General features: G+C 45.0%; 1 protein-coding gene across 1 annotated transcript; it reads right to left on the bottom strand.

Moving 5' to 3' along the window:
- Positions 1 to 1,835: 1,835 nt before the first annotated feature.
- Positions 1,836 to 22,905, bottom strand: CREG2 (cellular repressor of E1A stimulated genes 2). Its single transcript, XM_043918566.1, has 4 exons — positions 22,224 to 22,905; positions 19,027 to 19,196; positions 8,252 to 8,365; positions 1,836 to 6,599 (listed from the first exon to the last, which is right to left on the bottom strand). Exons 1-4 carry the CDS (start codon positions 22,629 to 22,631, stop codon positions 6,452 to 6,454), a joined length of 840 nt encoding a protein of 279 aa, XP_043774501.1. The 5' UTR covers positions 22,632 to 22,905; the 3' UTR covers positions 1,836 to 6,451.
- Between the last annotated feature and the right edge of the window lie 877 nt (positions 22,906 to 23,782).

Genomic DNA, 23,782 nt, shown 5'->3' with positions numbered 1-23,782 from the left:
TAGGAGGGGAGCCAGAGCTGGAGGGGGCGGAAAGAATACGTGTGACTGAAAGGTAGCGGCTCTGGCCCACAGCCCACAGATCATTTATCCACTTGCCAAGCGCTTAACCATGAGCCACAAATGGGTGGCGTGTTAATCAGCCCCAGCAGCTCACAGCCTTACTGAGGAGGCTGACACGTGGGCAGATGACCAACATGCACAGGAAAATAATGAGACATATGACGCCTTCATCCCTAACGCTGTGTGCCCTGCATTGGCAGGCGGATTCTTTACCACTGAGTTTCGAGGCAAGCCCCTCAGTTTATGCCTTTAAGCCCCTACTCTTAAAGACACTGTAAATTCCCCCTTGTCTGAGCCTCCTCGATGGCACTTGCTATGATCTCCCATAAATCTAGCCTTGCTCCCACTTGCATCCAGAAAACCCACCGAGCTGCAGAGAGTGTTCTGAGAGGGGAAGCAACAGAGGAAGAGACAATTCTGTGACTGAGGTTGTGTTTATTTGAAGGTTCTCCAGGAAGTACCCTTTTCTTTTTTGGCTGAGAGTGAGGAGGTTGAGGGGATGCGGTCCAGGGGCTGACGACTGTGGAGGGCCCTGGAGACAACTGCGTCTGAGCGTGGGAGAGAGCTTCAGGGAGAACCATGTCGGGGTCCCCGGGCTGCTGGAGGGCCGGTCAAGGATAAGGAGCCCTGATTTAAGGTGAGACCGCTCCTGGTGGTTGTGGCTTTTCTCTGTTACAAATGAAGCTGCAGAGACGGTCACGGAATTTATCCAGGACAGGGTCTGCTGTGTGGTTCCCACAGAAAAGAGTGGGGATGCTGAGGATCCTAACTAATGTGGTGGAGCTGAGTCCACAGACATTACCGGATCACCTGGCTTCAAACCCTGCTTGTTCACCTGTTGTTTACAAAACACGAGCTTCCTGGGGACTGCACCTTCTTCTCCACTGTAATCCCACCACATTGTCCGACGCCTGCTTGGGCAAGTGAGTCAGATGGTGTCAGAAAAGAGGCTCGGGGCTCCAGAGCAGGAAGAGAGGGCTGGGAGGAGGGGGAAGAGGTTGGAGGACGTGCCTGAATGTCTGAATGCATTTTCTGAGGTGGGCCAGCTCTGGAGATGACCCACTCAGGACCTGGAGTGTGAGATGGAGTGGAGGTAGGGTGACCGATCTGTCTTAGTTTGCCCTGAACTTTCTGACTTTACCACTGAAGGTCCTGTTCTGTGTCCTGGGGACCCCCCAGCCCTGGGTCACCTGGGCTGCTGGTCTCTAAGACAAGAGCGTCTCTGAGATGCCAGGGTGTCAGAGGGTGGTCTGTGAAAGCTGCAGGATCGGTCACGCTTGCAGGCGTGTGTCATCTTTTGACCTAGGCTTAAGTGTGTGTGGGTGTGTTTTCTCATCAGCAAAAGGGAACTTTTTTTGGAAGCCCTGAATTCTAGGAATAACAACTATGCTAAAAATGGCAAAGATTTCTAAGAGTGGGAATACTGAAATGTGGTTATATCAGCATTTTCCAGTCTGCAAATTAACTGCATTGTACTCAGAGCTTTAAAAAAAATCGTATCAAGGGACTTCCCTGGTGGCCCAGTGGTTAAGACTCAGTGCTCTTAATGCAGGGGGCCTGAATTTGATCCCTGGTCAGAGAAGTAGATCCCACAATCCAATCCCACACGTGACAATGACGTGTGCTGCAGCTAAATTTAAAAAAAAGTAATATCAACAACAGTCACCCAGCTAGTTCTTTTCTTTCTGTTGGAAATGTAACTGTTGATTTATTATAATAGCATCTATTTTCTTATTAATCTAATAACGTCAATTGGTAATGTCCCATGAAAGGGCTGTGTAGAAATATTATACATTTGTTTAATTGAGCATGGAAATCATATCTGGAATGAAATGATGTTTAACTAGATAGACATATCCAGTTCCAAAAATATATTTTACACTCCACATGCATTACATAGTGCAAACCATAGCTTCATTATAATTCAAATTTTTTTTAGCAATTGACTTGGTATAAGCGATCAAATAAGCATCAAGAAATTAGAGAATTTTTTTTTCAGAACAGTATTTGATGGTTAAATTATTAAAAATGAAATAGACTTTCTGGAACAATTGTAGAAATACATTTCAACCCAAACCTCTTAGAATGAGTCAACATACAAGACTGTATATGTTATGTATGTATATGTATACATATACAAATATATATGTATATGCTGACATATAAAAGGCATATTGAAATAAGTCACGTCAGAATTACACTGTCTATGTCAACATCATAGATGTGTACAATCATGGAAAATAAAAATGTGTGGGGTAGGATATAGCTTATTCATAGAAACAGAAAAAGAATTCTTAGTGGAGGATGACTGGAAATACAGCTGTTTGCTATGCACATCAGTGGAGAGTCACTGTGCACGGACTTCGAGAACTATATATGCCTGTACCTTGATGTGTTTCTGCCAGAAACTGGAAGATTTCCTCCTCTTCTAAGTGTCCCATATAAAATCTATACAGCAGATTTGTTGAATTCATACTAATCTGTATTCAGTATTAAGTTGAATACCTCTTGAAAACTTTGAAAGAAATATTCTCCCTCTTCCAAAAAGTGCATATATTAATGGCTAAAGAAAACAAACTGTCATCTGTTCTGCTAGGCTTTGGCACATAGATCAGTTCTTCACTTGATTAGGAACCAGTGAGAGGACATAAATGTCTTATTTAAGCTAAGCCTTAAATTTTGTTTATTAAACTTTTTACTCCAAAAGAATTGCTGATAATTGTACATTCACAGGGAGTTAAAAGATTGAATAGGGAGATTCTGTGTGCCTTTTATCTATTTTTGCCCCCAGTCTTGCAAAATGATACAGTATCACAACCAGGATTTTGACATTGATACAAACAAGCTAGAGAACATTTCCATCACAGTAAGTACCTTTTTTATGGTCATACTCATCTCTCTCCTTCTCCACCCTCCTCCCTGGTGACCCTGATCTATCCTCAATTTCTAGACTTTTACATTTCAAAATGTTCTATAAATGGAGTTACTTTGTGGATGAGCTTTTTCACTCAGCATAATTCTCTGAAGACTCATGCAAGTGGTTGCTTGTATCAGAAATTAGCAGTTATTGCTGCATAGTATTCCATGGCTTGACTGTATCACAACTTATTTCACCAGTCACCCATTATAGGACATCTGGTTATTTACAGATTTGGAATATTATGAATAAAACTGCTTTGAACATTCATGTACAAGTTTCTGTGTGAACATAAGTTTGCACCTCTCTGGGATAAATGCCCAGGAGTGCAATTGCTGAGTGGTATGACAGTCACTTGTTTAGCTTTGTAAAAAACTGTCAGTTGGTTCTCCAGAGTGGCTGTTCCATTTGATTTTCCCATCAGCTATAGACTGATCCCATTGCTCTGCATCTTTGCTAACATTTGATGTTGTTACTATAATTTAGCAATTTTGGTAGGTGCCCCATGGTATTTATTAGAGTTTTAATTTGCAATTCCGTAATGACTGATGATGTTGAATATCTTTTCATGTGCTCACCTGCCATATTATCTTCAGAGAAAGTTTGTTCATGTTCTCCATTGTCTAATTGGATTTTTTAAAAACTGTTGAGTTTTAAGCATTCTCTATCTATTCCAGATGGTAGTCTTTTGTTGAATATGCCATTGGCAGGTTTTTCCTCCCAGTAGGTAGCCTGTCTTTTCATTTTCTTAACATGATGATCTTTTGTAGAATGAAAGTAAAATTTTGATGAAGTCCAATTTATCAAACTTCCCTTTTATGGACTTTAGGCCTTTGGTGTCAAGTCTAAGAAGGCTTAGCTTAGATTAGCCCTAGATCTTAAAGATTTTCTATTTTTAAAAAAAGTTTTATGGCTTTATATTTCATGTTTAGGGTTAGGATCTGTTTTTTAAATTGATTTTTATTGACGTATAGTTGCTTTGCAATGTTGTATTGTTTTCTGCTTTGCAGCAAAGTGAATCAGTTATATGTTTGCATGTAATCCCTCTTCTTTGGATTTCTTTCCCAATCAGGTCACTGCAGAGCATTGAGTAGTGCTCCTTGTGCTACACGTCAGGTCCTCATTAGCCATCTGTTTTAGACATAGTAATGTATATGTGTCAATCCCAACCTCCCAGTTCATCCCCTCCCCTCCCCATCCATACATCTGTTCTTGTCTGTATCTCTATTTCTGCCCTGCAATTAAGTTGATCTGTATCATTTACTCTAGATTCCACATGTAAGTAACATTATACGTTATTTGTTTTCCTCTTTCTGACCTACTTCATTCTGTGTAAGTCTCTTGGTCCATCCACCTCTCTCCAAATTGCACAGTTCTGTTCCTTTTTATGGCTGAGTAATATTCCATTGTATACATGTACCACATCTTCTTATCCATTTCTCTGTTGATGGACATTTAGGCTGCTTCCTCCTCCTGACTATTGTAAACAGAGCTGCTATGAACATCAGGGTGTATGTGTCTTTTTGAATTATGGTTTTCTCTCCTCTTGCCCAGGAGTGGGATCTCTGGGTCATATGGTAGCTCTATTTTTACCCTCAAATTTACTTTATTCTTCTATATTAGACATTGCTATTGTTAAAGAATGCTTTGTGACTTGACTTTTGATAAATAAAGAATTCTGTGCATTTGACTATGCTTTTAAGAACAGGCACTTAAAAATATTTTGACAACTCAAACTCTCTTCATGTCTTAATTTTTTAAACAAAAGTGTAACAATTAATAACACTATTATTTATTTTTTAAGTGAATATTTCCTATATTTTTTGTGTTGTGTTTTTAATGTTTATACAACATACCTAACCCACCAAAGAGGGTTTAGAGTCATTATAAAAGGGCAGAAAACTGGGTCTTGCTAGATCCCTTATAAATTTCAAATGTAAGTGGTCTCAAATGTGTACTCATAGGTCCTTGAAGGCCTTAGGTATACACAAAGGTATGATTTGGGCACTCCTGTGTATAATTTGTAGAAAATTTAAAATCTAAAGTAATAATCAAATTTCAGAGACTTGTTCTCTTTTTTTGGTAGAAAATAGTAGCCGATCATCCACAGTTAGGTCAGTCATCGCTTTATAGATTTTGCCGATTCAGTGACTGCCTGTGTATTTCAGGAACTCTTTGTCTTGTTCTTAGAACTGGACGTTGTTTGGGCCCCACTCTGTCCACTGTGTGCCGTGCATGCTGGAGTCAGGCCCTGGATGCTGACTTCAGCTCTCTGAGCGTCAGTGTTCTTGTCTGAAAGTGGCAACGATGATGCGTCTCCTTGGTTGTCAGACTCCAGTGAGATGATCCTGTTGAGGGCCTGGCCCACGGATGGGCAGGAAGCATGCCTTCGGCTACTGACTTCTTTCCTCCCTTTTCTTAGATGTGGCCTTTTCTTCCTTTCCAGCCTCTCCCTCTCCCCCTCTTCTCTCTACACCACAGACTGAGCACCACTCCCTGTGTCTAAGAGAAGGGGACGCTTTGTCACAGCACCAGGAGAGGGGACCTGGGGAGCCTGATGCCGAAGCTGCCCCTCCCGTAATGCACTGTCATGACCTGACCATGACCTAGACCAGGGCTGTGCACCAAACTCAGACATTCTCACGTGGTTTGTCACGTTGCAGGGGGAAAAAGCTTCATGAGTGACCAGTGCATTTTAGCAAGTGAGACTCAAGCATGCATCCTCCATTCAACAGAGGGATGGTAGTGAAAAAGTGAAAGTGTTAGTCACTCAGTCATGTCCAACTCTTTATGATTCCATGGACTGTAGCCCATCAGGCTCCTCTGTCTATGGGATTCTCCAGGCAACACTACTGGAGTGGGTTGCCATTTCCTTCTCCAGGGGATCTTCTTGAGCCAGGGATCGAACCTGGGTCCCCTGCACTGCAGGTGAGATTCTTTACCACTGAGCCACCAGGGAAGCCCAGCAGGATGGTAACCCATAGACGAAGATTCCTGCACCCTCACCCTGAGCCCAAGATGACAGCTGTCTGACGCGTATTTAGCTCTTCTGTGGTTGCAATGAGCTTAGAAGCAAGACACGGCTTTGGGCACAACGAGCAACAAACATATTCTCATAATACAAAACAATCACGTTGTACACACAGGCAGAATTTTTGTTTGAATGGAACAGCAGCTGTCTCAACACGTCACTATAACAACCAACAGTGCTCCCACACAGGTGAGTCTGGTTTGAAAGCATGTGAACAGACTCTCTAGGAGGAGTCCCTGTGTGATCTGGGGATTTGCAAACGGCCACTTCACTCTCCTGCCAGCACAGGGGTCCCCGGTGACCTGCTCTCGTCCTGCTCGCTGTCAGGGTGACAGGCCTGCTGTGAACCCTTCCACAAAGAGACAGCAGTCAACCGCTGTCCGGCGGCGCTGCGTAAAAGGTTTCCATTTTACGCAAGCATCGAGGACTTTCCTCTCCCTCCATCAGGCCTTTCTTGGAACGGCTCTGAAGTACTCCTCCCTGGAGATGTCGGCTACTCCTCCATACCATTTCTGAAGCCAGATGTGTTCTATCTTCATCTTCATGAAGAACCACTCATACGGCCGAGGCCACTTTCTCATCACTGGGTGTCTGTGGAAATAAAGAAGTCACCATAGAGCAGTTTTCATTGGAAGGCGTGCCCTCTGGAGCAGAGGGCAGGACGCAGCCTGGGCCGGGTCACAGGGCAGACGCCAGGTCTCTTGGGCTCAGTCGCTTCAGTCGTGTCTGACTCTGTGTGACCCCATGGACTGTAGCCCCCACCAGGCTCCTCGGTCCATGGGCTTCTCCAGGCAAGAATACTGGAGTGGGTTGCCACTCCCTTCTCCAGGGGATCTTCCTGACCCAAGGATCGAGCCTGCGTCTCCTGCATTGCATTCTTTACCCACTGGGCTACGAGGGAAGCCCCCTCTGTGAAACCTGCTCAAACCAGCCAGAGGCCAAAGCCAGGGAGCCAGGGCTGGGGCCTGGGACCCCGAAAGGAGGGCAGGACGCTGTCGTCCCCAGAGGGTGGTGGACAGCTCAAGTCTGGAGCCAGGCAATGTGGTTTGAACCCCAGTTTGGCTGCTGATAAACCAGGATGCCTCACGGGCTATTTGCCCTCTCCTCATTGGTCATGTGGGGTGAGTGGGATGCTGCTGGGATCACAGGGCTGCGTGGGGAACAGACAGTGAGGCTCCCAAGGAACCTGCATGGAGGAAGCATTCAGGGGATGTGGGCCATTGTTATCAGGAAGCATCAAGAAAGGCTTAAAATATCTTTGTATGAAATGTTAAAAGAATTTTGAGCCCTATCTCTTTTTATTTTGTTGTTAAAAACCTGAGTATTTATTTATCTTCTAAATATGTATTGGGACTTCCCTGGCTGTCCAGTGGTTAAGAATCCACCTTCCAATACAGGAGGGGTTTCAGGTTCGATCCCTGGTCTGGGAACTAAGATCCCACATGCCTCAGAGCAACTAAGCCCATGAGCTATGACTAACAAGAAGCTCCAGTGCAGCCAAAATAAATATAAATATATGTTGTTGTTCAGTTGCTCAGTCATGTTCAGTTCTTTGCGACCCCATGGCCTGCAGCACGGCAGGCTCCCCTGTCCTTCACCATGTCCCAGAGTTTGCTCAGACTCATGTCTGTTGAGTCGGTGATGCTGTCTAACCATCTCATCCTCTGTTGTCCCCTTCTCCTCCTGCCTTCAATCTTTCCCAGCATCAGGGTCTTTTTCAGTGAGTCAGCTCTTTGTATGAGGTGGCCAAAGTTGGAGCTTCAGCTTCAGCATCCGTCCTTCCAATGAAAATTCAGGGTTGATCTCTCTTAGATTGACTGATTTGATCTCCTTGCTGTCCAAGGGACTCTCAAGAGTCTTTTCCAACACCACAATTTGAAAGCATCAACTCTTCGGCACTCAGCTGAAGAATTATGGTCCAGCTCTGACATTCATACCTGACTGCTGGAAAAACCATAGATTTGACTAGGTGGACCTTTTTCGGCAAGGTGATGTCTCTGCATTTTATTTTTTCAGCATGGTTGGCAGGATGTCTCTGCGTTTCAGTGTGCTGCTTGTTTATTTGGCTGCACTGGGTCTTGGTTATGGTGTGCAGGCTCAGTAGTTGAGCTGCTTGGGTTTGGTTGCCCCACAGCATGTGGGATCTTACTTCCTGGACCAGAGATCGAACCCACGTCTCCAACATTGCAGGCAGATTCTTTAAGGCTAAGCCACAGGGGAAGCGCCTTAAACCACATACCAACCTTGAAAACATGGCTTGCTTGGCGAATTCTACTTCTTCTGGGGACACGGCGACCATCTGACCAGTGAGCACTAGCCGGGCACAGCGAGGGTCTTCTGGGTCCACGATGTTTTTTCTGCATTTGAAGGACATTTTCCAGATATTAAAAGGATGATAGAACATCAGTTGGATATATGGAGGATTTTACTAAAAAGAGGAAGAAAGTTACATTGCTAGTTATATCATTCAGGTTTTTACATTTTTCTGGAATTACTTGAAAACACTTTGACACGTATGATCCAGAAATCCCACTCCTGGGCATCTATCCAGAGAAAACCATATTCCAAAAAGATACACACACCCCACTGTTTCACTGCAGCACCATTCACGACAGCCAAGACAAGGAAACAGCCTCATGTCCGTTGACAGACGGATGGATAAAGATGTGGTCAGATGAGAGATGCCCCCGGGATCTGTACAGAGCAGCGAGCTGACTCTGAACAGGGGCTCCCAGTGAGGGCCTTGCAGAGCCCTGGCCTGGCCCGTGTGCTCTTGACTAGCACTTCCCAAGTTGTCTCCTGCCCCGAGGATGCAGACTGACATCTAGTGTCCACAAACACACCTGTTACGCTGCCTGTGTGAAAATATTTTAACTTTTTAATTTTATTGGAACACAGTTGATGCACTGTGTTCCAATAAAATTACAGGAATGTTGTGTTAATTCCTGCTTGCAGCCAAGTGCTTCAGTTATAATATATAAAATAGTAAAATATTTAATATATTTTATTATTTAAAAAATATTCTTTTACATCACAGTTTATCATAGGATAGTGAATATAGTTCCTTGTGCTATACAGTAGGACCTTATTGCTTATCCATTCTAAATGTAATAGTTCACATCTACCAGCCCCAAACTCCCAGTCCGTCCCTCCCCCAATACCCTCCTCCTTGGCAACCTCAAGGCTGTTCTCTACGTCTGTGAGTCTATTTCTGTTTTGTAGATAAGTTCATCATGTCATAGTTTTGATTCCATATATAAGTGACATTATATGATATTTGTCTTTTTCTTTCTGACAGATGTGGTACATATGTACAATGGAATATTACTCAGCCATAAAAAAGAGTGAAATAATGCCATTTGCAGCAACATGGATAGACAGACCTAGAAATGATCACACTTAGTCAAGTCAGAAAGAGATTTGAGGGGCTTGAGGTGTTGGGGAAAAGTTCTTTTTATTTTATATACTTCTATATTTTGAATATTATAATTATGTAATGAAGAAAAGTGGTTTCCAGGGGCTAGGGGCCAGATAGGGAGTTTGGTAAAAGGGTATGAACTTGCAGCTATAAGATGAAAAAAGTCTGAGAATCTAATTTATAACATGGCAACTCTTGTTAACAATGCTATATTGTATAGTTGAAATTTTCTGAGAAGAGAACTTAAATGTTCTCACAAAAAAGATAAACAGGAGGTGACAGATATGTTAATTAACTGCATGGTGGGATTTTTTTTAGCTTTTTATTTTGCACTGGTATCAGCCAATTAATAAAGTTGTGACAGTTTCAGGGGACAGCAAAGGCGCTGAGCTGCACAGATACATGTATCCCTTCTCCCCCAGACTCCCCTCCTGGCCAGGCTTCCAGGTAACATTGAGCACAGAACATTGTGTATCCTTGTGGGACCCAGTACATCCTTGTTGCTGATCCATTTTAAATGTAGCAGTGTGTACATACCCATCCCAAATTCCCTAAGTATCCCTTTTCCCCTTCCTTTCTCCCACCCCCCCCCCCCACCAACAACCATAAGTTCATTCTCTAAATCTGTGAGTCTCTTTTTGCTTTGTAAGTAAGTTCATTCGTATTTTTTCTTAGATACCACATATAAGGGATATCACACGATACTACTCCTTCTCTGACTTACTTCACTTGATGACACTCCCTAGGTCCATCCACGTTGCTGCAAATGGCATTATTTCATTCTTTTTAATGACTAAATAATATGCCATTGTATATATATATATATATATATATATATATATACACACCACATTTTCTTTCACATCTTCTTTATCCATCCCTCAGCTGAGGGCCATTTAGTTTGCTTCCACGTCCTGGCTATTGTTAACAATGCTATAATGAACCCTGAGGTGCAGGTATCCTTTCGGATCATGTTTTTCTCCAGATATATGCCCAGGAATGTGACTGCAGGGTCATACGGTAGGTCTAGTTTTATTTTTTTAAGGATTCTCTCTACTCTTCTCCTTACTGGCTGTAAGGTGGTGGGAATTTTTGCACAATGTGTATGTATATCAAATCATCAGGGTGTGTACTTTAAATATCTTATAATTTTGTCAATTATCCCCAATAAAGCTGGGAAAAGACCAAAAAAATAACGGTCATATACCATTATCTCCTGGTGGGCAGTGAAGGGGTAAGTCAGCAGACCTGGGTTCTGAAAGGCCTGTCTTCAGGAGGACCAACCCCTGACTGGCTCCTCGAAGATACCTCTGAGCCCTTGAGATGTCCTACTTCATAAGCATGTTTTTGTGCCTGAGGCCCTGGGCCATGCTGGGTCAGCTTGACCTCCTGGGCCCTGAGTCTGAGTAGCTAAGAAAAATCATGCAGATGTTGAAACTGCCAAGTGACTGGATTCCAATAAAAACCCTGGATACCAAGGCTCAGGTGAGCTTCCCAGGTTGGCAATATCTTGCACTTATTGTCACACATCATTTGTGGGAGGATTAAGTATATCCCCATGTAATTTTAGTGGGAAGGGGCCCTTGGAAGCTCAGGCCTGTTTTTTTCTGGACTTCATTTCATGCACATTTTGCCCTTGATGGCCTTGATCTGTATCCTCTCACTGGAATAAACCACGAGCTCTTGAGTCCTGTGAGTTCTTCTAAGGAGTCTGAGCCCGGTACAGTCTTGGGACCCCGGTACAGCTGACCAAGGAGACTCTGAGGATGCTCTTTTCAAAGATGGTGTAAATCACAAAACGGCAGCTTTGAGGCTTGATTCATTAGAACTCATTCCTGTCCATTATAACATTAACTTGAGAAAGGTATATTTGTTAAGCAAAACATATATTTTTCTTATACTTAGGGAACTTGTTTTCACCTGCCTACAAGTTTTTCTTTATTACACACCCTGTTGAGTCATAACAAGAGAAAGAGTGGACACGCCCACAGGTTCAGGTAAATTGCTTCATGTGAGAACATTGTGTACCATTTGAAAGTGTTACCATTCGTAGTGGTTTTGACACTGCAAAAATGTTGTTGCTGAATTGTGAATTTTTCTAAGATGAAAGAAGGATGGGAGGCAATCTACATAATAGCTGTAAACACTGAATTGACAGTGAAGCTTGTATGAAAACCTGAGATGGATAGGAGAAAGTAAAAATAGTAAATGGGAACGAAATTTACATATACCCGACAAGACTGTCATCAGTTGTATCGAATTTGTTTGCTATTAAAGCCATTTTTTCCCCACAAACTTGCTCCATCATGAAAGCAATGAAATGAAGATTCATAAGTAAGTCATGATAGAAGAACACATTGCATTTAAGAAGGGAGCATTTTGCATCTCCACTGGTGGTGATTACACCAGCTAGAAAGAAGGGGTGTGTGTGTGTGTGTGTGTGTGTGTGTGTGTGTGTGTGTGTGTGTGTGTGTGTGTGTGTGTGTGTGTGTGTGTGTGTGTGTGTGTGTGTGTGTGTGTGTGTGTGTGTGTGTGTGTGTGTGTGTGTGTGTGTGTGTGTGTGTGTGTGTGTGTGTGTTAGTTGCTTAGTCGTGTCTGACTCTTTGCAACCCCATAGACTGCAGCCCTACCAGGCCCCTCTGTCCATGGGATTCTCCAGGCAAGAACACTGGAGTGGGTTGCCATTTCCTTCTCCAAAAGGAACTAAAGAAAGAAAGTGAAGTAGCTCAGTCGTGTCCGACTCTTTGTGACCCCACGGACTGCAGCCTACCAGGCTCCTCCATCCATGGAATCCTCCAGGCAGGAGTACTGGAGTGGGGTGCCATTTCCTTCTCCAAAAAAGAAGATAATGTGTTTAAATAGGTAAATTGAAAGCTTTTCATTTACACAGTAGGTAACCCCTCTAAACATCATATAACTTCCTTCCCACCTATGATAGGCAGGATAATAGCCCCTTAAAAAGTCCACATACTAATCTTTGAAACGTGTGACTATGTTACCTTCCTTTTTTCTAAACTTTTAGTTTTATATTGGCATATAACCAATTAACAACGCTGTGATAGTTTCAGATGCACAGCAGAGCAACTCAGCCATACAAATACATGTGTCCACTCTCCCCCAAACTCCCCTCTCACCCAGGCTGCCACCTAACATTGAGCAGAGTTCCCTGTGCTGTAGAGTAGGTCCTTGTTGGTGACCCAGTTTAAACATGGCAGCGTGTACACGTCCACCCCAAACTCTCTAATGTGTCACCTTTCATGGCCAAGGGGAGTTAATCAGCTGACCTGGATTGTCAACCTGGGATCAATGTGATCCCAAAGATCCTTAAAAGTGGAAAAGGGAGGCAAAAGAGAAGGTTGGAGTGATGTGATGGGAAAAATACTCTCCTGGCCATAGCTGGCTTTGAATATGGGAGGGGGTCCTGAACTCAGGAGAGAAGAGAGCCTCTGGAAGCTGGAAAAGGCAAGAGAATGAATTTTCCCCTGAAGCCTGTTGTCTGTTCTTTAGACAAAATATTACATCTTATAAGGATTATAGAGCAAAATAATGGAAGAGATGTTGCTGGTGCTGTTTGGAAGCCTTGAATGGCCTTGTTCTGTCTGGACCAGTCCAGGGTTTTTAGGGGCCCACTCCCCTACCTGGAGGTGTTGGCACTACGGGCACAAAGGAACCGCCTGCTCTGCCCCCTTGAACTTCCAGAGGTCTTCTGTATTCCTCTTGTTTCCTGCTCAGCATCTACACAGGCTCCCTCGTCTGTGACACCATCTGCTATTCCTTGACCCCTGACTCTAGCTTAACTTCATTCCTTGGCTCCTAAGGGAGCAAGAAAACATCACTATTAAAGATTTTTAACAGTGACTGCTGCCGATTTTGCATTTGTGCATCTCTGTGCATCTCTGAGGTTGAGGTGGAGTGGAGTGGAGCAGATTCATCTCAGGAAGGGTCACTTTTTCTTTTCAGATAGTCTTTTTTGTAATATCTTGGCCCAATTTATGTATTTATATTTATTTATTTTTACTTTTTGTCATGTGGCATGTGGGATCTTAGTTCCCTGACCAGGGATCGAACCCATGCCCCCTGCCTTGGGAGCACAGAATCTTAACCACTGGACACCAGGGAAGTCCAACACTATTTTTTTTGTTAAACAGTCTGTTCTGGAATAACAATGAAAGTTATTTGGGTTCATCTGCAGGCCCTTCCAGCCTCTATTTTCTGAGCCTCTGAACAAGTTGGTCCACTTTCATGCTGTTGATGCCATTTCCCGTCCTGTTTGATGTTCTTATCCATGGCTGCTCTGCGTTTCTTGGGATGAAATCTTTGTCATTTGGAAGCCTTGGCCATGTGTCTTTGTAGGACAGGCTGCTACATTTCTGTGTGTGTCTTGGGCTAGGATTTTCTCTGATCTAGCATCAAGTCTTGTGATTCAATAGACTCCAGAGGGACACATGCAGAGGGACAAGACATGCAAAAGGGGGGACTAGGTCCACTCCCAGGCAGGAGAGCAGCAGGGATGCTAAAAACAGTTCACTCTAACGGGCAAAGCACGACTTCACAGGACTGTCCAATTTACAACCCATTCGTCTGCAGTTCTCACCTGTCTCTATCATTTTGCAGTGCTAAGAATATATTAAAATTTATATTCATTGATTGCATATCACATGTGAGTCATTTTAATATCTATATTTAAAAAACATGTATATTATAAATACAAACAATCATGACTCCCTCAAAATACCAATGAGAGCCTCAGCATACATCAGGATGAATTACTGTGTTTCTCTCCACACTTGCAAATGCCGTGAAACTGGTACATCCAGTGGGTTGAATAAAGCCTCCCCGCAAAGATGTCCACATCCTATCCCCCAGAACGTATGACTGTTACTTATACGGCAATAAGGACTTCATAGATACGATTAAGTTAATGACCATGAGATGGGACATTTCTCCTGGATTATCTGGATGGGCCCAATGTAAACAGAAGGGTCCTTAGAGAGGGAGGCAGAAGGTCAGATTAGAGGACATGTGCTCAGTCGCTCAGTGTCCAACTCTTTGTGACCCTATGACCACAGCCTGCCAGGCTCCTCTGTCCATGGGATTCTCCAGGCAAGAATACTGGAGTGGGTTGCCCTGCCTTCCTCCAGGGGATCTTCCTGGCCCAGGGATCAAACACATATCTCCTGCATCTCCTGCATTGAAGATGGATTCTTTACCCATTGAGCCACCTAGGAAGCCCAAGAGAATACAGTGCAGGGTAATAGCATTCAATTAAATATGGCCTGAGATGGGAGTCAAGAGAACTGTACTGGCAAAAACATACATACATATATATACATATATATATTTTAAACATATATATATATATATATTTTAAACATACATATATTAATAGATGAATGGAACAGAATAAAGCCTGGAAATAAACCCATACACCTATGGTCAACTAGTCTTTGACAAAGGAGGCAAAAATATACAATGGAGAAAAGACAGTCTCACATAAATCAGTGAAGTTAGAACACTCCCTCACACTATACATAAAAACAAATTCAGAGTGTTTTAAAGACCTAAATAGAAGACATGACATCATAAAATTCCTAGAACAGAACATAGCCAAGGCATTCTCAGATAAAAATTGCAGCAATTTTTCTTAGCTCAGTCTCCCAAGACAAATGAAACGAAAACAAAAATAAACAAATGAGACCTAATCAAACTTAAAAGTCTTTTGCACAGCAAAGGAAACCATCAACAAAATAAAAAGACAACCTGTGGGCTGGGAGAAAATATTTGCAAATGATGCAACTGACAAGTGGTTAATCTCCAAAACATACAAACAACTCAAAAAACTCAACGTCAAAAAGACAAACAACCCAGTCAAAAAATGGGCGAAATAGACATTTCACCAAAGGAGACATACAGATGGCTAACAGGCACATGAAAAGATGCTCAATATCACTGATTATTAGAGAAATACAAGTCAAAACCTTGGTGAAGTATCACCTCACACTGGTCAGAATGGCCACCATCAAAAAGTCTACAAATAATAAATGCTGGAGAGGGCATGGAGAAAAGGGAACCCTCCTACATTGGTGGTGGGAATGTAACTGGTGCAACCACTACAGAAAACAGTGTGCAGGTTCCTTAAACTAAAAATAGAGTTACAACATGATCTAGCAACCCCACTCCTGGGCATATATTTGGAAAAGACAAAAACTCTAATTCAAAAAGATACATGTATGCTGAAGTTCACAGCGGCACTATTTACAACAGCTGGACATGGAAGCAATCTGTGTCTATCGACAGATGAATGGATAAAGATGTAGTACATATGTACAATGGACTATTATACAGCCATAAAAACAGTGAACTAATGCCATTTGCAGTGACATGGATGGACCTTGAGGGCATTACACTAAGTCAGATAAAGACAAATGCTGCATGATATCCTTATATGTGGAAGCTACAAAAGCCAAACACATTGAAACAGATTCAGTGGTGGTTATGAGAATCTAGGGGCTTGGGAACTGGGGAGATGTTGCTCAAAGAGCACAAGTTTGCAGTCAGAAGATGACTAAGTCCTAGAGATCTAAAGTCAGCACAGTGATCACACTCAATGTTGTCGTCAACAACATTCAGTCATTCCGTCGTGTCCGACTCTTTGCGACCCCATGGACCACAGCACGCCAGGCTTCCCTGTCCTTCACCATCTCCCTGAGCTTGCTCAAACTCATGTCCTTTGAGTCATCGATGCCATCCAACCATCTCATCCTCTGTCGCCCCCTTCTCCTCCTGCTCTCCATTTTTCCCAGCATCTTTTCCCAGGGTCTTTTCTAGTGAGTCGGTTCTTTGCATCAGGTGACCAAAGTACTAGAGCTTCAGCATCAGTCCTTCCAATGAATATTCAACATTACTGTGTTATAAATGTCAAAGTTGCTATGAGACTAGATCTTAAATGTTCTCACCACAAAAAAGAAATGATAATTATGTGATGTGATCAAGTTGTTAGCTAGGACTGTAGGGGTAACATATTGTAATACATAAATGTATCAAATCAACATGTCAATTATCACAATTTTTAAAAAAGCACTTCTGAGCTACATGCCAAACACATACATCAGCTTAGATGACAAGTTTTCAGGTTGAAGCTCTACACTTAATAGAGTTAGTTGCTCAGTCCTATCTGACTCTTTGTGACCCCATGGACTGTAGCCCACCAGGATCCTCTATTCATGGAATTCTCCAGCCAAGAATACTGGAGTGGGTTGCCATTCCCTTCTCCAGGGGATCTTTTCAACCCAGAGATTGAACCTGTGTCTCCTGCATTGAAGGAGGGCCTAAATCACATATTAAGTGAATTATTAATTATTAGGGGTCATTAACTTAATTATTAGGGATCATATTAATTATTAGGGATCAGGCATTATTTTTATTCTGAGAGGTAGGTGGCACCCCTAGGCAGGGTCTCCTAGGCCATATTCAGGATTTTGTTATCTTTTCCTAATGAAAGAATTTAAGCAGGAGAATCTCAGGATTGTGTGGATCTTGTCTGGGTTTTGAAAGATGCCCAGGTAGAGCGCTGGGTAAACTGAACTGCCTCCGGCTGGATGGACGGATCTCCACTGTCAGCTCCGGTGCAGGGGGTGGGGGGAGCGGGGTGGAGGGTTGGGGTGGGGTGTAAGTGGCAGGGCCTTATCCAGGCTGCATTTTATGGTGCACTGTTGCTCTGATTATTACCACCTCCCTCCCCCAAAGAAGCGCTTCCCTGGTGGCTCAGCAATAAAGAATGCTCCTGCAATGGAGGCGACTTGGGTTCCATCCCCGGGTCAGGAATATCCCCTGGAGAAGGACACGGCAACCTACTCCAGTATTCTTGCCAGGAGAATCCCATGGACCGAGGAGCCTGGTGGGCTACAGTCCATGGGGTCACAAACAGTCAGACATGAGTGAAGCGACCGAGCATGCCCCTTAAGAACTGACATCTATTCACTTAATATGTTTTTCATGCCTTGCATAAAGAAGTACAGCATTTTGGAGCTGGGAGGAATTTTACCTGAGTTCCTAAAGCATCACTACATTACAGGTGAAGACAACTGAGACTCCGGGGGTGAAGGGACTCTCCCGAGGTCTCCCCCCACCTCTGCCACTCCTGTGGGGGTGTCCCTCCTATGCACCCCCCCTCCAGAAGCTAGCTGGGTGCAGACATCTCCCTAGCAGCACCACATTTTTATTTCAGACAAAGGTGTTACAGTGTTCCATTTTTGCCTAACTGTCCTTTCTTTTTTTTTAAAAAGAAGTAACATTTATTTATTTTAAAATATTTATTTAGTTATTCTGCTGTGCTAGGTCTGTTAGTTTCATCATGTGGGATCTAGTTCCCTGACCAGGGATCAAACCCGGGCCCCCTGCATTGGGAGTGTAGAGTCTTAGCCACTTGACCACCAGGGAAGTCCCTAGAAAGTTTTCGAGAAAGTGATTTTAGGGACTCTGGGTCTTCATTGCGCATACCTCATGGGGACAGGTAGAAGAACAATAAATAGACTATGCAGCATGTTCCTGGGGGACAAACCACTGGCTCTTCCGTCTCTACCCTCTCCTCCCCACCTCCACCTTTGCCATCACAACAAGAGCCGTCATTTACTCACCCGTGTTATGCAAGACACTCAAATCTTTCCAACCCTCCCCATAGGAGGTGGAAATTACTATTTCCATTTCACAGATGAGGAAATGGAGGCTCCCAAAGTTCACTAACTTTGTGCCCCAAATCACACGCCTCATGAATGGTAGAATTCTATCGATCTGATTCCATGGCTTATAATACATTCTTACAACATATGTTGCTGATGTATCTGGAACACACTGACACTAGACTTTTATAGGTTTTTTTTGGCTGTGCCCCTTGGCATGGCGGGATCTTAGCTCCCCAACGGGGATCAAACTGTACCTCCTGTGTTAGAAGCAGAGTCTTAACCGCTGGACCACCAGGGAAGTCCCTGGCATTAGACTTGAAAAAAATAAATTTTAGAATATTTTATTTATTTGTTTATTTATTTGACTGTGCTGGGTCTTAGCTGTGGCATTAGGGATATATTTCCCTGACCAGGGATTGAACCCAGGTCCCCTGCATTGGGAGCTCAGAGTCTTAGCCTGTCGACCACCAGGGAAATCCCCCCAGCACTAGACCTTTAATTGCTTGAAATGATCTGTATTTTAAACCAAGATCAGCTTCACATTTCAGTTTCATATCTTCCAAAGGTGTGTCTTAGGGACATAAAATAGAAACATGAAAAACCATCTGGAAGCTGCCTAAGTGGTTACGATCATTGCTATCCTCAGAATAAAGTTGTTGCTTTGATAATTTTTTTCAAAACAAAAAAGAACCTTCAAAACTCCCTAGCTCATCACTTAATTCCATAGATGATGAAAGCAGCATGGAGACCCCAGTGCCTTGGCCACAGTCTTGGAATCTGGTGAGAGCCAGAGCTGGGATCAAAAACAGCGCTGGCCGAGTGGCGAGGACACGGCTTTGCATCTCCGGGCCCCACGAACGCCACAAGCTCCCTGCGTTGTGTAGGGGAGCTGGGTGAGGGAGGCCAGGCCTTTGCTTACCTGCAGAACTCTCCCTCAGATTCTGGCAGCAGGAGCGAGGCCATGGGGTTCTTCATCAGATCGGCCACAAGGAGGTCCTTGGGTGTCACATAGAAGAAAGGAATCCCAGTACTGTTGTCGAAGGGGCCATCACTGATGGGCAGGCAGGTCCCAAATGGCAGGCCTGGGATCTAACAAACATCAAGGAAAAAAAAGACCTTTTCAATACAGGGCTGTGGACTGACTTGAGCTGGGAGCTAAGCCTGTGTCTCTGACCAGAAAACAGAGCCCTGGGGATGCGAAGGCAGCATGACGTGACCACGGTTTTGACAGGTCATGAGCCCAGGCAGAGTGGTTCCAGTCTACCCACTTTACCTGTTGATGGCTTCATGATTTCTATAGAGGAGCTTAGCAGTGGCACCTGTGGATGGGGGATGGTGAGGGAATTACTCTTGAAGCTTCAGAAAAACAGCAAACACACTGTATTGGGACTTCCCTCATGGTCTAGTGGTTAGGACTCCACTCTTCCACATGGGGCCCAGGTTCGATCCCTGATCCGGGAACTAAGATCTCACATGCCATGTGGTGTGGCCCAAAACAAACCAAAAAATTAAGGGACAAAATAAAAAACTAATTAATTAAAAAACCACTCTATTAAATTGAAAGTTATTTGGGGGAAAGGCAACGAAATTCTTGGAGGGGTGGTGGGTCACTAAAGACCTTTCTCACAAGCTGCCCCGGGAATCCCACTGCCTTCACCACCTGCCCCAAATTTTTGGCAACTCTGGGGGTAGAATTTAAACCTCACCTTTTACCTGGTCTTTGGAATCCAGGAACTTTCTGTTATAGTTTCCTTTAGGGTTATACTGCTTCCTCACTTCTCAGTCAAAATTTTATTATAGTAAATAATATTTCAGTCATATAATTCAGTAACTTAAGGGAATTTATTTCTTATCCCATTAGCTTCAAGGAAGACACAGAAGCAGGCAAAAGCAATTTCTGTTCACGCTCATTCAGTACAGCAGGTGAAATTCTCAGACATAGACACAAATATTTCTCAGGTTTTTCCCAAGCCCTGCTGGGTCCAGCATCATGACCTTTACCCTTTATAGAGTGTGTTTCTCATTGTTACTTAGCTCAGCACTCGGGGCTGTCTTTGAAGTGTCACTCAACAACAGTATGTAGAATTGTGATAAGGGGAGGCTTTAACCTTTGAAGAAATCCTACAAAATGGTAGCATGTCATTACCAGATCCTGTTTTTCAGCTGGTCATTCACAAACTTTGCGATGGGGTCGCAAATAGTCGGATACGACTGAGCGCCTGAACTGAACTGATTCACAAACTGGCTGGAGTCACGCTGAGCACATACTCCAGGCACGTAGTACATGTTCTCTGAATTTATTGGATTTGGTGTAAATGTCGATAGTGGGAAAGGGACCTACTAACAAGGTTAAGAAAAGGGATGTTGAAAGTCATAATATCTTTGAATACTTTGGCCTTAGACTTCTAAGTGCTGGAAGTGATCTATATTTTAAACCAAAATCAGCTTGATATCCTCTGAAGGTGTGTCTTAGGAGCATAAGATATTGCTGTGGAAAACTATTTGAAGGCTGTGAGAGATGTTAAGATCATCACCATCATCAGAATAAAGTTGTCATTTAGATTCTTTTTTTTCCCAAGGCATAAAAAGACCTTCAGAACTACCTGCTGCTGCTAAGTCACTTCAGTCGTGTCCAACTCTGTGTGCCCCATAGACGGCAGCCCACCAGGCTCCCCCGTCCCTGGGATTCTCTAGGCAAGAACACTGGAGTGGGTTGCCTTTTCCTTCTCCAATGCATGAAAGTGAAAAGTGAAAGGGAAGTAGCTCAGTCGTGTCCAACTCCCGGCAACCCCATGGACAACAGCCCACCAGGCTCCTCCATCCATGGGATTCTCCAGGCAAGAGTACTGGAGTGGGGTGCCATTGCCTTCTCTCCAGAACTACCTAGTCCAATATAATTTCATAGATGAGGAAAGAGAAGTGAAGGACCCAGTGACTTAGCCACAGTTTCGGAGCTGGTGAGACCCGGATCTGGGCCCAGAAACTTCCACCGCCCCCCACCCCATGACCTACAAGTGCCATAATAAAATAAAACATTTTTTGCATTAAATAAATAGGGGTTCAAATTATTGCCCTGTAATAAAACCCTTACAACTATCTCTTTTTAAAAATTTATTAATTTATTTTAATTGGAGGATAATTACTTTACAATATTGTGATCGTTTTTGCCATATGTCTATCTCTTTTTTTTCTTTCTTTCTTTCTTTCTTTATTTTTTCAGTGGGTTTTGTCATACATTGATATGTTTTTAAAGTTTTTTTTTTTTTAAGTGGACTGTTTATTTACTGAATTTGTTACAATATTGCTTCTGTTTTTTGTCTTTTGGAACTCAAGGCAGGTGGGATCTTAGCTGCCCATCAGGGATGGAAGCACACCCCTTGCATGGGAAGGCCAAGTCCCAACCACTGGACCACCACTGGACTCCTTGCATCTATCTCAACAGCCCTAAAATCTTTATGGGGGTGTTCATGTAGGAATGCTACGTCCTCATCAAGTAACCATGTTATTTCAGCTTCAGGTGGAATCACGTCTAGCAGGTGAATAAAATAACCTGTGAAATGAAGGATGACAGCTGCAGCTGGTAACAGCGCTGACACTCCAACACTCACAGCTTCAGCACAGGAAGCCTCCTTCCCAGAACAATTCTCGAATGCCATTGTTTTAAACATAAATTTCCACCAAAGCCACCGTCCTGGTGCCAGCAGGTGACAGGGCAATTCCGGTCGGTGCGCGGGAATGGGGCTGGACGCAGGGAAGGGCTGGATGTGCTACTTGATGATGCCAAAGGCAGCTCTGGCTTCTTTTGTCCAGGTCTCTGGTCAGGCGTGGTGATCTGCACCCCCTCTTTGGCCATTTCAAGACCGCGCTTAGGTCCTCAGCCACCTGGCAGGGAGCCTGCTTGTCTGTCGTCCTTCCCCTCGCACCCCCCCGCCCCGGGTTTGCCCCGGTAACCGAAGCAGAATCTGCTTTCATTAATTACACGCTGTCCACCCCAATCCAGACCCCCGCGCGGGTCTGCTAGACCTGGATCGGAGCACGGGAGTGGCCCCAGGCTCTCCGGGTCCCCTGGGCGCGCCAGGCACGCCCCTGCACGCGGCTCCGGCGGGGGCGGCTTACCTTCTCATGGGCGGACACGGTGGCCAGACAGCCCCAGGCGCTGGCGTGGGCCAGGAAGCGGGCGATGCCCGGGCGCAGCCTCGCGCCGCCCTCGCGCGGGTAGGAGAACATCCCGGGCGGCGCGGGGGGCGGCCTGGCGCGGGCCGCGCCCTCCGGGGGAGGCAGGTGTGCGTCCTCCTTGTGCGCCGAGGCCGGAAAGCTCCGCTGCCAGAGGCTGCCCGAGTCTCCCAGCAGCGCGGGCAGCGCCTCCTCCGTGGAGGCTCCGTCGAGCTCCTCGTCCACCTCGTTGGTGACGGCCCAGGACACGGAGCTCACGATCACGTAGCCCGCGGCCGGGGACAGCAGGGCGCCACACCACAGCAGCCAGGACAGGCGGGGCCCGGGCCGCCGGCCGCGGCGCCGCGACATCTTGCGGAGCGCGCGGGGCCCGGGGGACCCCGAGAGGGACGCGCCGCCCCCGCCGCAGGTGCCCGGGTGGGGCCCCGGGCGGTCCTCGCCGCCGCGCGCTGCGCTGGGAGGTGGGGCTCCGCACGCACTGCAGCCCGGGTGCGCAGTCCCCGCTGCGCGCCCGCCCGGCCGGGGCTGCGCTGCTTCTCCGAGTGGATGGCTCAGCGTTCTGCAGCCAGATGCGGGGTGGTTGAGGTCCAGCGCGCTCCTCCACTCACCAACTGTGCGGCCCTGCAGAGTCACGTAGCCTTTCTCTGCCCGGCTCCTTTATTCGGAAACACAGAAAATAGTATTTACATCGCGGGGGTGAGGGATGGGAGGATGAAAGCGGTTAATGTTCGGAGACGTTTAGGCCAGTGCGTGGCGTGGAGCAAGCGCTGTGTCTGTGAAATAGACAAGAGGCAGGGGTGGTTGTCATTTGGTCGAGGAGCAAGCAGAGCGAAGGGGGATGGTGAGATTCGTCTTACCAAGTCTTCTGAGGCCAAAGCCCTGTCCGCTTGCTCTGTAAGGACCGTGGTCGTCTTACACTTGGCTGTGACAGGAGAGCGTTGCCACCAGTTCATCTAAAACTCCAAGTAAAGAACCCACCTGCAGGAGACTGCAAGTCCATCCCTGGGTCAGGAAGATCCCCTGGAGGAGGGGATGGCAACCCACTCCAGTGTTCTTGCCTGGAGAATTTCACGGACACAGGAGCCTGGCGGGCTGCAGTCCATGGGGTCGAAAGCAGTGAGACATGACTGAGCACAGGGCAGGGCATCTAAAATCACAATCAAAAAATGAATAAAATAAAATAAAATCACAATCAAAGTGCTCACTACTCACATGTTGTGGCTCACACAGCAGGTAGGGATTGCAAGTGGTCGCCGCACAGTTTGGGAAAAAGAAACTAGAGACTGAATTAAAGTTTTAAAGATGGGACCGCGGACTCAAGACCTCTTGGGTCCAGAGCCCTGTTCCTCAGGCCCACATCACTCTTATTTAGTCTTGGCAAGCAGGAAGTACCCTTTGTGCTACGATGAAGTCAGCCTCCTGTGTCCCCGGTCACATCTCCCATTTTATTGACTACTTTAAACTATTTTCTTGTACAAGGGCTATCACCTAGCTGGAGGTCA

The sequence above is a fragment of the Cervus elaphus genome, chromosome 11 (genome assembly GCF_910594005.1).
Source record: "Cervus elaphus chromosome 11, mCerEla1.1, whole genome shotgun sequence".
Taxonomy (NCBI): Eukaryota; Metazoa; Chordata; class Mammalia; order Artiodactyla; family Cervidae; genus Cervus; species Cervus elaphus.
This window is presented reverse-complemented; position numbering and strand designations above follow the sequence as displayed.

What these genes read in the sequence shown, in the direction of transcription:
- CREG2 (XM_043918566.1), bottom strand. Translation starts at nt 22,631, where the DNA reads ATGTCGCGGCGCCGCGGCCGGCGGCCCGGGCCCCGCCTGTCCTGGCTG. An exon ending in TCTGAGGGAGAGTTCTGCAG is followed by an intron (nt 8,366 to 19,026) that starts GTAAGCAAAGGC and finishes CTTCAAATGCAG; the next exon opens with AAAAAACATCGTGGACCCAG. An exon ending in AAGCAAGCCATGTTTTCAAG is followed by an intron (nt 6,600 to 8,251) that starts GTTGGTATGTGG and finishes TTATTTCCACAG; the next exon opens with ACACCCAGTGATGAGAAAGT.